This window comes from Typopeltis vanoorti, chromosome 25 (genome assembly GCF_054136105.1).
Source record: "Typopeltis vanoorti isolate ZY-2024b chromosome 25, IOZ_Tvanoo_1.0, whole genome shotgun sequence".
In the NCBI taxonomy this organism is placed as follows: Eukaryota; Metazoa; Arthropoda; class Arachnida; order Uropygi; family Thelyphonidae; genus Typopeltis; species Typopeltis vanoorti.
The window spans coordinates 78,240,500-78,256,223 of NC_143573.1; the positions used below are offsets into that span (position 1 = coordinate 78,240,500).

Below are 15,724 nucleotides of genomic sequence, written 5' to 3' on the forward strand. Positions count from 1 at the left end.
CCTCAGTAGTTACAGATCATCTAACAGAAATAAAAATTGGGATGGACAGACAAATTTCAACAAGTTTATATACTTTATAAAATGCATATAGAAAACAGCCATTTTAGATATTAAATTAACTTGTTTTACAGGCCATATTTGAGACCTCTCCTCAAAACATACTATTTCTAAAAGTTACTATGTATAAAGTACAGGTATCCCTTGCTTAACGCGATATTTGATTAACACAGCGAAATTAATTGCGGCAATCCCTTGATATACACGGCAAGAATTTTGATTAATGCACCTTTAACCCTGCAGATCTTGCGGTCAATCTGACAGATACATGCAAAATGCTTAATATAAATATTCTTACACAATTCAGTGTATAGCTTGGAGGTCACGAGAAGTTGTGCATTCTTATGTTATGAGTGATATTCCGCACTGTTTATTGCTGTCAGTTTGGTTTAACACATGTTATGTAAAGTTTTGTGATATTTGATAGTAAATTGTATCTGAGAGATACCGTGACCTCTGATGTCAGTATAGTATGGTTTAGGTTTTTTTTTTTTTTTTTAATTCTTTGTTCAATAATTTCTACATTGTAACTGAAAATAAATAAACCATCATGTATTAATTACTGAAATAGAGAGCCAAAGGATTATTTATCATATATGTCCTGTAGGAGATGTGCTTCACATTATGGAAAATACTAAGGAAAGGGATCTGGAGCTTTCTCCACCTTTACTACGAGTTGCCCATAAGGTTGCTTATGCTTGCATCGGCCGAAACATTTAGTTTTTATATATTCAGCTCTGAAATAATGTTGGATTCAATATCCACTTTATTTGTACCATCTTGTATTATATCTGCAGTGTTTTTTCTTTATGTTTTATTGCTTGTTTGCCGAGGTCTGGAGAGTTATTTTGCTTGTTATCGTAGAATTTATGCTGATAAGAAAAAAATTACAACTGTTCAAATGACTCTTGATAACTTCTTTTGATAAAAAAAAAATTGCAGTAAATAATGTAGGTACAAGTATTTATTAAATGTTTACTTTGCATTCATTTTTTATCTTTCCTAAAAGAGTACCATATAAAACGAATTATTAATACAGTAATCGATCATGGACAAATTGTAATTTTTATCACTGATTATTAGATTTGATTAAGCAATTTTGATATATGCGGTAACATCGAGGGATTAATTACCCGCGTTAATCGAGGGATACCTGTAGTGATCAAATTAATCCGAATAAGCCGAATATTCTGTCAAGTTTTTAGTTTCGGTTTGGTTTTTATTTCAGTTCACAACAATTTTGAGTTTGGTTTCAGTTTACTATTTTCAGTTTTGGTTTTAGTCGACTATTTTGGTTCAGTGTTGCATCTTTTAACTGTCTACAATGTTGTGTAATAAAGTGTAAACAAGTTAACGTTCATAGTGTATTATTCATTTTGTGTAGCTATAAAATGGATACATCTCCAAGAAAGCATTCAAAAATATGTACTCTTTCTCAGCACACATCCATGACTCAAAGACAAATTGCCAATGAGCATGGTGTTGGTTTGGGTACTGTTAATGCGATTTTAAAGAGGTTTACAGACACAAGTACCTTTTCTCTTGACAGTAAAGGAAAACTACATTTACTCAAGATCATTTACTAGTTAGGAAAAGCAAAATAAATTCAAGATTGTTTGTGGTACACTTAAACAGAGACTTGACAGCTAGTGGGATTAATGTTTCGGATATGACAGTCCATCGAAGATTGTTGGAAACAGAACTACCAACATACCAAAAAAGAAACAACTGTTGACAAAGGCTATGCAGAAAAAGAGGCTGCAATCGGCAAAAGTTACAAAGATTGGATGGTTGAGAAGTGGATGAAGGTCATATTCTCAGATGAGAGCCATTTCTTTGTCCAAGGAGAGTGAGTACCCTATATTCCCAAAAAAAAAACAGCTGAGAAGCCCACCTTTAACAAACTCAAAAACACCTGACTAAAAAGATGTTCTGGAGTTGTTTTACACATGTATATAAGAATAACATAAGATACAAAAGAATAACTTACTACAATCCATTAAAAAAGTATGGCTTTGAGATGCAGAAATAAGAAAAATGTGTTGTACATTGGTAGAGTCCATGACTAAGTGAATTAATGAACTTATTAGGAACAGAGAAGCACATAATAAATTGTTAGGTAAAGGTGGAGTTTAATTTTTGTACTTATTTTCTTATTTCTTATTATCAACTGTCAAAGATGGAATTAAACTAACAAATAATATGCAGCTAAATACAATACTTTATGCAGATGATCAAAATCTCTGAAACAAAAACTATGGCAATGTGTAGAAATATCATTCAAAAAGTCAAAATTATGCTTAACAAAATAATAGAACAAGTTACAGAATTCAAATTCATCAGACCACACTTAGACTATTGTTCTCAGATCTGGTCCCCAGGATTTGAAGGGGATAAATTAACTGTGGAAAGGGTACAAAGGCAGATAACAAAGATGGTGTCGGAACTGTACAATGTTAGTTATGAGGATCGGCTGAGGGAGTGTGGACTGCAGAGTTTGGTGGATAGAAGAAGGAGGGATGATATGATTGAGACTTTTAAACTGTTGAGAGGTGGTTACAGGGTTGACACTGGGGAGTTCTTTTGCTTGGTTGAACAGTGGGAAGGAGTGATGACAAGGGGCCATCCCTGGAAGTTACGAAAGGAAACTGTGAGAAAGAGGATGAGGAGTGATTTTTTTGCATGGAGGGTGGTTGAACCATGGAATGTATTGCCTGATAGAGTGGTGAGAGCGAGAACAGTCAATGCATTTAAGGAGTGGTATGATAGGCTTTGTGTTTCCTAGGAGGGACCTCCCACGACGAGTCTTTTGACTCCATGGAAGCCTGAATAATAATAATAATAATAAATACTTGAGGAAATATAATCTCGCAATACAATACTGATTCACAATTGGAAGCAAGACTACAAATTTACAATAGAATGAATGGCATAATTAAAAGAAATTTTGCAACAAAATGAGTAAAGAAACTCAATTAAGATTACATAATATGACCTCTAAAACACATCTGAAATTTGGAAGTGAAACTTGGATTCTAAAACAAAGAAACAGTCAAAGATCAGAAACAGCACAGATTAAGTTTCTAAGACATCTCATACAAGAGAGGTCTTGTATGAGATGAGTAACAATATTGTTATTCATCTTGTAAAGGATGAATAACAATAGGATTCCTAAACTAGCACTAGAATATAAACCTACAGGAAGAAGAGACTGTGGACTTCCATGATTAAGATGGAAAGTTCAAATTCATCTGCAGAGCAGGAACAGGACATAAAAAGCCTATACCTAAATTGCTCAGACGCCAACGCCGACTTATTTTCTTGCAGAATTAAATTTTCTTTAAAATGTGAGTGTTTGGATTAATTGGTTTGCTGCTGTATCAAATTTATTAGAAAATTATTTTTCATAATTTTAAGTGAAGATGAAACAGTTCACATGCTAATCTTAAAACATAATTTATATATTTAAATTAACATAAAAAAAATTTAATGTTGCTTTGAAAATGCAAAAATATTAACAATCTTTTCTAAACTGAATCATAATTTAGGGATGTTCATTTAACAATTGATGAAGAATATATATATATATATATACACACTATCTGATCAAAAGTATCTGGACACCTACTCGAAACTGTAATCAGACAAACATTCCCTGTGACACACTTTCCAGTAGTGGACGTTAATACAGGGTGGATTAGTTGTTGTTCAAAATGGCAGTTCATTCTGAACAACACAGTTCTATGCCTCCTTTTATACCAATAAGTGAGGTCATAGTCAGTGGTGAGCTATGGAAATTTTAACAAAGGGCTCGCATCGTCTAGAAAAAAAATAAAAAATAAAAAAAAAGCCGTATTTCACCCAAAAACTTTTATTAATACAGCTTGTGTACAAATTCCAATCAACCTCTAAAGTCTATCATTTTTAAACAAATATTTCATGATCTGAACATGAAATATTTGCACACATTCAACTGTGTTCATTTATCTTACATAAGAAAAACCTTTCTATCAATTTTATAAAACATTTGATTGGCTACTGGCAATGTTCCCTCTAATTTTTTTTGCTGTGAGTGTGTGCAGAAATTTGCATGTGTGCAAAATTTGCCTTCTTTTGAAAAGTATGTGCGCACCCATACGAATCACCATACTGATCATTTAAGCAAAAAAGTTAAAAGATTTTAGGTCATCACTCTTTACCTTCTAGTGTCAATGGGATGTCAGCCAGGTCACCCCAACTCCCCACCGTGTTCCCACACACTGCAGTAACCTCCCCAGTAAACAGTCTGAAATCACGATTCACAAGCCTTGGGCAGGACTCGATCCGAGGACTTTGCGCATGCGAGGCCAAAACGATACCGACTGTACTAGATAGGATTCTAAGTATGTGTATTATTACCATCACCAAGTAAGTTGTGTGACATCAATCACAGAGCTAACATAAATATTTTATATGTACAGTAAAGCCCCGAAGTTATGTGGTAGGTGGGACCAACAAAAAGCGTGCAAGTTGAATTTGCATAACTCGGGGTATAATTTGCATGTAATTTACATATACAAACATACAACTGGGACCAAAGGTTTACAAAAACACCTATATTTTTTAAGAAATATAATCATAATTGTAGTTTTTCATACATAAAAAAAGAAAGTTATTTCAATGTCGATGGTTTCATAAAATCTAATAGATTCATCTGACAGCATAATGTCTTTTTTTTGTCATGCAAAATTTCTTCATAGCAAGCTAATGATTTTTTTATTCCTTGCCTTGTGGCTACAATTTCTTCCTCGTTAGAATCTATGTCCTCCAAAATCTGTAATCCTTTCTTTTATGATTGTTCTTACTGTGGATTCCTGTAGATCGAACTTCTTTGTTAGCTCACAAATTTTCATTCTGCCTTCAAAATCCTTAATAATGTTGAGTTTTGTTCCAAAGTCAATGTTTTTCTTTTCTTGCTAGCAGTAGAAGAATTCGACTTGCTTCTTTTGGATGACATTATTATTTTTTATGTGATAAAATTTTTATCAAGAACATAACATTAAACAATCGCAAGGTTTGTGGACTATAAAAATCGTGTATAAATGGAGACCACGCGCAACACGTCAGTGCTTGTTCACAGCATGTGCGACACTGGCGAATGTGGCCGGGGACTGAAAGATATGACTAGTGGTGAGGCGTGAAGTGGGACGGGAATAGGTACATGTAAGAAACCGCATAACTCCGGATTCGCGTAAGTCGGGGTATGACTGTATTTAATATTGATCTGATTAGAAGTAAGAAATAAAGTAAAAAAAAAAAGATAACACTAGTGACTGATTACCTTTAATTAAATTTTCAACTTTGCAAATAACTCTAATTCTCATCTTGTTTAGTTCTAGCTTCTCTCTTTATTTTTTCTCTCTTCTGTCTTTGGCATTCACCCACTCTTTATACACACTATCTAAATTAATCGAATTTCCATGTAATTGGTAACTTTTCACTCTCATTAGCATATCCAAATGACATTCTCCTAAACGGTTTCTAAGTTGGGTTTATTTGATTCATTAGACTAAAACCTCGCTCACAGTCTGCACTAGATGCAAGGAAGGTTCCTCCAATATTCATCAACTTTGCCAAATCACAAAACTGCTCATTTTGAAAAGCAAATACAACCATTTGTGTAAAATTTGATATAATTTTGCATTTAATTTTTTCTTGTACAGAAAATTTGAAATCATTAAACTGACTAATTATTTCTGTAGTATCATCCAGAAAATCATGATATTTAAGACAAGGGGCATTAGCATGTTCACTACCAAATGAGAAATCACAATGTGAAATAGAGGAGATATCAAACACTGACCATTCTTGTATCTCATTCTCAGGGAATCTGTCCTCTAAATGTGCACATAAACAATTTATAAAATTTAACAGGGGCCTAGTATCTACTGGTTCAGTCTCTTCTTGTTTAAGTAAAGCATTTACTCTGTCACTCCAGCAAGTGTTCACCTTCTAAATACAGATTCCTGATTTTGTTAATCTTCCCTCTGGCAAAATGATGACTGTCTAGCGGTGTAAGGTTATCCCTTTGTAAGTTTTGCACAGGGAAGCCATTTCTTCAAAAACATCACTTAAACATTAACAGCTACTTTGAATGTCACGTTAGTTAATTTATTGTGACAATAATTAACCACAGGATCATTTGATTTGTCTTTTTCAAAATATGTGATCAGTCCCTCATAGTTTCTTATTATTGCCTGTAATGCAAAATGTCTGGATAGCCACCACACTTCATTGAGTGGTCTGAAGGCAATAGCTTCATTTTCAGATGCCTCGACAATTTCTTTAAATTCATGTCTTTTCACTATGGAATGGAACGTATCACAGATCCTCATGGTGAGCTACACAGTGTTGCTGGACAAGATGTGGAACTTCTAATTTCAGTTTTGCAGCAACACCATTAACTTTGCCCAGCGGCTCCATCCTCTGATGGAGCCGCTGGGCAAAGTTAATGCAATGGCAAACTTGATCTCCATTTTTTGGAGATCAAGTTTCTTTTCTTGATAAAACTGTTTAATAGCTAACACAATGGAGAAGGCATCACATGCCTGCAACTGAATTATTCTGCCAAAATATGTTTTATATTCATTACAATCTTTAGGTCTAAACTTAAAATAGAGAATGGGACATTTGTTAACAGTTATATCAGTGCTTTCATCAATGGTTAAGGTGTGGAAATTTGCAGATGCAATTTGCTCAAACATGTCATTTTCAACAATTAAATTGATTGTTTCCAGAAATTCAAACGCAAACTTTTTGCTTCGCCAGCTGTTTGGGAGTTGAACATACTTTTCCATATGTTCATTAATATGTTGAACTGAAAGTAAAGAATTATCCATCTTAACAAGTAATAAGACACTGTCAATAAGAACTTTAATCTGCTCTGGGTTCGATCGTTTTCTCTCTTGGTCATCTGAGCTTTCACGTAGCATACGCAGTACTCCTGTAGCTGGAGTACTGCGTATGCTACTGCGTATGATGGTGTACACAAACTTCGGCAACAATTTTGTTGCCGAAGTTTGTGTACACCATCCAGATGTATTTTACTTGTCAAATGGCATTTCAAAAAGTCCAACTTCCAAATGACATCAAACTTCTTCCCATTAGCAAAATCCCCAGCAACCTTTGCATCACGACAATAAATACAAACAACACCAACTGTAGCATCATACATAAATATTTCACGCAGCTAAATGTTTATCAACTCATGAGCTTTTGGCGTAGCAGTTTTCATTATTTCATCCAGCCATTTACTTTTAAAGCAGCTAGCAGTTCGTTTTCGCTTCACACCTTTTACTTCCTTTGAATATGACACGATGAATCAGTTTTTTGCAATTTTGTTATTTGAAGAATGCTTTTTATTGTTTTTATAAATTTACAAATGTACACTATTCACTGAATAACTTGGCAAGGCAAAAGCTGAACCAACACAAAAAATTGCCGAGGGCAACATAACAGCTAAAAGATATTCCTAGAGGCTTGATTTAATTAATTTGGTTATATCTCAATGCGTGTACACGAATGTTATCATTTAGTCTACGCTTTTAAAATTCCTTTTAAAAATTAGAGAATTTTGAAATGCTACAATATTTTTAATTGTACTCTAATTTAAGTTTTTAAAAGTATTTGATTATTTTTATTAAAATTATGAAACCACTGTTTTAATTCGTCATGATCTTGAACCAATTTGATCAGCCAGTCACGTTTGGGAATTTTCCATGAGTTAGGCCTGAGATGTAAACAAACCGCGTGCCATTCTATATGCTACTTAAAAATCACACATTTAAGCCACACCCCTTTCACTTTGGCATCAAATCGCTAGCCTCAAATAGGGTTACTGTTAATAATTTATAAGTTTTGTGCAACTTCCAGAATGTAATAAAAAATGCAAGGTTTATAGGCTTGAGCAATACCGAATTACAGTATTTTTTAAAGAATTTATAGGTTAATGTTTAGGTGGACCTTCTTTAATTAATAAATTTTAATTTCATCTTGAAAATCTAGTGTGCGCATATTTTTTGCTTTGTGTGCTAGTTGTAAAACATGTGTGCGCGTGCACATGCACACAGCTTACAGGAAACACTGGCTACTGATTTTACCTTACGATTGGCTACCAGAAGGGAGAAGGATAAAGATAGTGCATGCGCTTATTTTATTTTCAAAACTTGGACGCATTCGTTATAGAGGAGGTGAAACAATAATTCCAAATAACCTATACACTGCTGAATGGACTAATTGTTGTTAGGTTACCGTATGAGTTTGCTGCTTAATATGTTTCAAAAAAAAATTTTTTTTTTGAATAAATAAAAAAGTAAACAAGAAGAACAAGGGCTCGCAAATTTGAGAAAAAATTAACAAAGGGCTCGTGCGAGCCCCTTATAGCTCACCACTGGTCATAGTGACATCTAGACATCATTTTACGAATTACAGAGGGGTGCCAAGATACTTCTGATCAGATAGTGTACATATATTTTTTCTTTTATTTGAATTTACTGCTTATATAGAATTATACATGGAATTTAAGATATGGAATGCTGATGTTGAATTTTATAACTAGTACATAAAGATCAATTAAAATTAATTACAAAAGCAAATATTATATTAATAAATAAGAAATACTACCTCATTCGCTTCTTGTTCAGTGAGAAGTTGACCTGCATAATTACAAATAAACATCCCTTGGGGAAGGTCATCCAGGCATCGAATACCCCATCCTCTAGTCTCTGTTTTGAAAACCTGAAGCCTAATTTGCAATCCATTTTGTACAACTCGATTCATACAGCGAGGTCCACATTTACAGTTAGAATTGCATTCGTACACACTAAATATTAAAAAGAAAGAAAAATTAATAAAACAAGAATTCGATATGACAAGATATTATCAAAGAAGACTACAAGCCATCAAGCATATTCATATATGTAAATTACAAGAAGAAAGTAAGCAAAAATTATTAGCAAGTTACCCTGTAACCGATGGTTCCATCAGGCGCCTATATTTATATCCAGCATCACGTATCTTGCCTGTTGGAAGAGCCTCTGTGGCAATAACTGTCAACTGCTGACACTGACATTTTTCTCGGTCCTATGAATAGACATGTAAAGAGCATTCATTCAGAATAAGCAACTGAGGCATTATAATGTTATTTTAGTACTCTTCACTTTAAAATACAATTGCAGTGAGAGAATGAGTTTGCTAAATTGGCCATACCTCATTTTTAACAAGAAATTTGAGATTTGCAATAATATATTACGTTTACAATATTTACGTTAAAAAATTTAATTTCTAAGCATCTTTGCATTTCTAAGGTGCTTATATCATTCATGGATAAATTTTTCACTGCAAAATGGTATCAATTGTTGAGGTGGAGATTACTACAACAATCTGTGGCATAAAAATTCAAAATAATTAGAACTGTAGCCATACTAATAAATTAGTAATAGCTATAGTGATTACTGATTTATTCGCATATTCCACTAGCACCTTGTATGCCATTTTGATATATTTAGAAAATCAAATAAGGAAACTTAAATTTATATGAAATAAATTTATTAGCTGTAAAATTTTTACGTAAGTATCATAGGCATCATCTGTACAATAACAGCAATGGAACAGAAACTAAAATTTTGTAGTTTTTAAATTGATTCTTTCATTGCAATTTTATTTTGTGTTTCATTGTTGTTATTGTACTGACAATGCCTATGATAGCTAGGCAAAAACTTTAAGTCCGATAAATTTATAATAAATTTAGTTTAATCCTTTATCCAAGTGTGAGCAAACAAAGTTTGCACCTGAAAGTATCTTCAGGACTGGGGTAAGGTGGTACAACACCGGTATGGCAAAGAAATGGAGCTAGCTGAGGAATTAGATAAGTACTACATCGACATAATAGGGAAGACTGAAACAAAAAAGACAAAAACTGGTGGGATCTTTCTGAGCAATAAATACAAAATGTTATAATCAGGCAATGACAATCAAGGGAAAGAAGATGTAGCCATAGTATTCAACACTAAATATGAGGCTAATCTTCTTGAATGGCAGGCAGTCTCAAGTAGAGTGATTTGGGCAAATATGAGAATGGGGAACTGGACAATGAGACTTATTTGTGCCTATGGTCCTCCCACAGAAGATTCTACTAAGATAAAAGTGGAGGAATTTTTTAAGGCTCTAGAGAAAGCTACTGACAGAATGAAAAAGGAAAAGTTGGTCCTTGTTGGAGATCTAAATAGCAGAGTAGGAAGTGATTGTCAGACATACAAAAATGTTTTGGAAAAATTTAGAGAAAACAGTAAAGCTAATAATAATGACAAATACCTGTTGGATTTCTGCTCAGGACATGGACTGGTTATTACTAACACCAAGTTCCAACATAAAAATGTGCACAAATACAAATGGAGAGAAGAGGCAAGGAATAAGAAAAGTCTCATTGACTATGTTATTGTCGATTGTGATGTTTTCTCCCTGGCACAGGACACCAGAGTGTACAGAGATTTTGAAATTGGAAGTGATCACTATTTAGTCTTGAGCAGGACATAAATGAATCTCATATTGAAAAGAAGAACATGTAAGAAAGTTTTAAAGCGAATAAAAGTTGAGCAGCTCTCAGATGTGAACTGTAGACTAAAATACACAAAGATTATTGAAGAAAAAATGAAAGAATTTGAGAACAGGAAGCAAACCTTGGAGATTCAGTGGCAAGCCTTGAAAAAAATCCTGATTGATTAAGTCAGAGAGGCATGTGGTGAAGTTGTCTGCAAGGATAGAAAAATTAGAACTCCATGGTGGACACAGGAAGTAAAAGAGGCAGTGAAGGAAAAGAAGAAAGCATATCAAAAGTTCCTGGCAAATAAGTCAGCTTGAGCTCTTAGAGAATACAGAGACAAATGTAAGAAAGCTAAACACTGTGTAAAATTAGCTAAACAAAAGTTATGGGAGGACTTTGGCAAGAGCATAGAAAATAAATCTCAAGAAGGTGGCAAGATATTCTGGAGGTTGAAAAAACTTAGAAATGGAGGTAAGAGTACTGTAAAAGGAATTAGAGATGATAAAGATGACATGAAAACTGGAGAAAAAGACGAAGTATGGAGTAATTACTTTGAAAAACTGCTAAAGGAAACAATCAGTGACAGCACAGTGGTAAAAAAAACAATCAACAGGCATGCAAACAGGAATACATATCCATACTTGAAGTAGAAAAAGCCATCAAAAGCCTTAAAATGTGGAAAGGCAGCTGGATTAGATGATATTCGACCAGAAATGCTCAAGTATGGAGGTATAAAAGACTTACAGTGGCTGCACTGACTGCATAGTTCACGAGGCTTGAGCAGAGGGACAAATTTCAGATGATTGGAGTAGAGCTCTCATTGTACCCATATATAAAAAGGGAAATGAAACTGAATGTGAGAATTACAGAGGTATTTCCCTACTGAGTGTTCCTGGTAAGATATATGCAAGTATACTTGAGAAAGATTTGAGAAGAATTGTGGAAGAAAAGCTTGGTGAAGAATAAGCTGGATTCAGGCCAAATAGAAGCTGTCAGGATCAGATTTTCACTTTACGACAAATAGTGGAAAAATCATGGTAATATAACAAAGATCTGTATTTAAGTTTTGTCGATCTGGAAAATGCATATGACAAGGTGTTTAGAGAAAAGCTATTCAATATTCTACAGTTGAATGGTGTCAATGAGGCATTATATCAAGCAATACTTAGTCTTCATTTGAGTTGTAAATCAGCAGTTAGAATTGAAGGAAGTACAGGAAGATGCTTTAATGTTAAATCTGGTGTCAGACAAGGATGTATATTATCCCCTCTGTTATTCATTATCTATATGGATCACATTATGAAGGAAAGTGGTATTAAACCTGATATCAAAATTGGAGATGTTAATGTCAGCTCTCTGCTTTATGCAGATGATGTTATACATCTAAATAAATCTGCTACAAGTTTGCCTGACTAAATTGAATAACTGTTGTAATAAATATGGTATGAAGGTCAGCAATAACAAGACAAAGATAATGAAAATAAGCAGAATCACTGAAAATGTCAACTGCATTGTGAATGGAGAACCTGTGGAACAAGTAAAACATTTCAGCTACTTAGGCAGGATTTTTAGTGAAGATGGTAAATTAAATATGGAAATAGACAACAGAATCAACAAAGCTGGTATGGTAGGAAGTCAACTGAATAAATTCATATGGAATAAGAGAGAAATGAGTCAGAACACTAAATTAGCTACAAAAATATACAAGACAGTGTTCAAACCAGTTTTAACTTATGGATCTGAGAGCTGGGTCAGAAGTAAAACACTTGACCAAAGACTAGAGACTGCAGATATGAGAATCCTGAGAAAAATTAGAGGCGTGAACAGATGGCATCAATGGCAATATCATATTAAAAACGAGGATATTATTAAAGAACTTGACATTATCAGCATCCAGGAATGCGTTAGCAGAGCTAATCTCAGGTGGTATGGTCACTTAAACAGAATAGGTAAGGAAAGATTAGCAAAACAAGTGTTTTCTGCCAGGATGGCAGGAAAACGACCCACAGGAAGACCAAGATATAGGTGGATTGATATGGGTACAGAGTGCCTTAGACGATAGAAATATAAGATCTGATAATGTTGGGGTCTTGACAAGTAACAGACTAATTTGGAGGAAAATTGTAGATAGGAAGTTAGTAATGATGTTAATTTTACATGTAGTACTCTCATATCCTGTATACCCCTTGAGGGTACATGGCAGGAATGCGATGATGATGGTAGAGGTGTAGAACAACAGGCCATAGCTGGAAATTGTATAAGGAGTGTGTGTGCATAGGAGTGAGAAGTAGGTTCTTTGCATGGAGAGTGGGTTATGAGTAGAATGCATTGCCTGAGAGTGTTGTGAATGTAGACATACTGAATCAGTTTAAGCCAGTTGAATGAGCATTGTGTGCGATATTGTGTACCTCCCAGAATGAGTCTATGACTCCATGGAAGTCAGGTGTTAATAATAATAATTTTCTAAGTATGTCAACTTATGTACCTACATTAAAGCAGTTTCTTAATATAATTGCCACTATGGAACCTCAATTTTAATAGGTGAACACTATTGGTAAGAAATAACATTGTTATCTCTTGCAAATAGTATAAGACATAATATTTTTTTCTTCTTCTTCACAGACTGAACAGTAATATGTAAGTAGTTAACATACTTTGCTTCAACACAGTTATGCAAGATAAAATTAACTATAACATTAACAAAAGCTTATAAATTGGCCAGATCCAGTATTAAACATGTAACTGCGATATATTAGGTGACAATGGTGGTGAACCTCATGGTGAGATATGACTAGTGAGATAATTGTCTAACTGGTGAGCCAGCACATTTTCAAGACATGTATATAATAGTATATTAAAGCCACAATGAATGTTTCCATCAATCACTCTGCCACAGAAAAGATAACGAGTTTTTGACAAGATCTCACTAGTTAATAATGAGCACAACTAGGCTTGAAGAAAGATATTACTAGAATTGTTAATAGATCCCCCAAAGATATTAAACAATAAGGAATATAAAATTGAGTTGCAATTTCCAAAAATTTTAATTTTGTTTTTTCATGAAAACACTTGACCATGGTAAACTGCTGCAGTATATAAGAAGTTTGTAGAATATAGGTAGAGTCACAACTCTCAAAGTGTAAGAAACATCTATCTTTTTAATAATGAGTTTTAATAATAAACATCTAAAGAACAAAAGAAGATGGATTCTAATTTGTGGCAACTACATCACATTTCCTTATGTAGTAAACAGACTCTGAAAGAAATTTATTCATTGTAATAGATGTAGAGGCCTTGATGTAGATATTTGCAAATAGCATCTGTAAACCAAGTCAAGATCTTGAAGCAAAGAAAAGATTAAAATATATTTTTCAACTCAGAATACTGTTATATTGTAAAGCTTGTAGCAACATTCTGAATGCCAAACAAAATATCGAAATAAATTTTACTAGTATCTGTTAATATTTCATATTAGCTATATTGGTGATAAGGAAACATTAGAGAGAGTGCAGATTGAAATAACTACGACTGTCATGGGACTGAAATACTGAGTATGAGGAGAGACTGAGGAATTCTACTCTTCAGAGCTCAGCAAATAGGAGGAGCTGTGATTGAGACATAAGTTGCGAGAGGAGCCTATCAAATACATACAGGAGAATTATTACATAGGATAATGGATAATGCAGGAACAATAGGTCATCCCTGGAAACTCTGCAAAGGTCATGTAAGGAAGAGAAAAAAGAGTGGTTTTTTTTTTGGTGGGGGAGGGAAGGTGGTTAATGAGTGGAATGCATTGCCAAACTGGGTGGTGAGTGCTCCCACAATTCAGGCCTTACCTTAAAGATATTCATTGTTGGAGCACTCATTGTGGTCTCCAAGTGTTCAACTTCCTGTGATGAGTTTTCAAACTCAATGGAGGCTTGGAAGTTATTTAATATTAATACTAATCATCATCAGTAATGGAAATGTCCAGTTACTTAATTGCTAACGTACCTCTATTTCTTGGGAAAGAAAACTGTAGCAATAGCAAAGTATGCTAGTTCACATCCTGACAAATATTAAAAATTGTGATCAAAATAGTAAATCAAAGATCCATACAGATCAAAATGCAGTTCCCCAGTCCATTGAAATGAAGAGCCTTCCTGGTTTAGATTGCCTGGCCTGTCTGTGCTGGTCTGAGAATGCCCTTAAGCGGTGCCTATAAAATTATGCAGGATATTCTGAAAGGATTGTAACATTTCACCATCTTTTCAGATTTTTCAAATCACACACTCCTCATAGAATGTCAACTGTAAAATGCAGCAAGAGGAGTTTTTGCATACCAAAAGAACAGCCAAGCCCATAAGTAGTATAACTCATTAATTCTCTTCTGTCATTCAAGTTCAGTACAATTTCTACTTCTTTAATGAATTCCTTTTCAATGATTAGAATAGCCACTTTAAACTCTCTATACGGTTCCCTCATTTTCTGTCTTGAGCAATGTGCTCATTCTTGTCCACAGTGCTGAAACACTGTTCACCATATTCATTCAAGGTAGTCCATAAACCTAGTAAGCATTCTTCAAATCATCAACAGCTGAAAATTGTGAGTAAATTGACAAAATTGAGAATTTCTAGATGACTCACTGCCTTCATGTAGCTCATTACCATGAATAAATAAATAAATACCGGTAGTTTGTGGTGAGGATTTTATATATCCCTCAAGATGCATGTAGAGGCATTATCAACCAATTACTGATAGAAATTAGTTGATAAAGTACTACCTCTTTAAGTAGTACAATATCAACCTAAAGAGGGTATGTATGTAGTACTTTAGAGTATGTATGTACTATCTAATTAAATTAGTATACTAATTTAATTAGAAAGTACCTAATTAAATTGACCCTAATACATGATTTCTCTATCAAAATTCTTTCTCAAATTTTTCTTTCAGTCTTCCATACTGTCAGTTATTATATTTCAGTCTTCTAAGAGCACTAGAAACTGCATCAACCTACACAGACCTTGGTCTAAAACAAGCTCCACCAAACCTGTTTTGGACTGAACGAAGGTTTTGCTAATGTCTCCCTGTCTCTCTCTCATTGTGTTT

The 15,724-nt window shown here is 34.0% G+C and overlaps 1 protein-coding gene across 1 annotated transcript in view; it reads right to left on the reverse strand.

Moving 5' to 3' along the window:
• The window catches only part of egg (SET domain bifurcated histone lysine methyltransferase eggless), a 625,200-nt gene that overhangs the window by 185,552 nt on the left and 423,924 nt on the right, over positions 1-15,724 (reverse strand). The window contains exons 18-19 of the mRNA XM_090414562.1: positions 9,059-9,177; positions 8,719-8,917 (exon numbers count right to left, since the gene is read on the reverse strand). Coding sequence (XP_090270688.1) covers positions 8,719-8,917; positions 9,059-9,177 — 318 coding nt within the window. The remainder of the gene's footprint in view (positions 1-8,718; positions 8,918-9,058; positions 9,178-15,724) is intronic.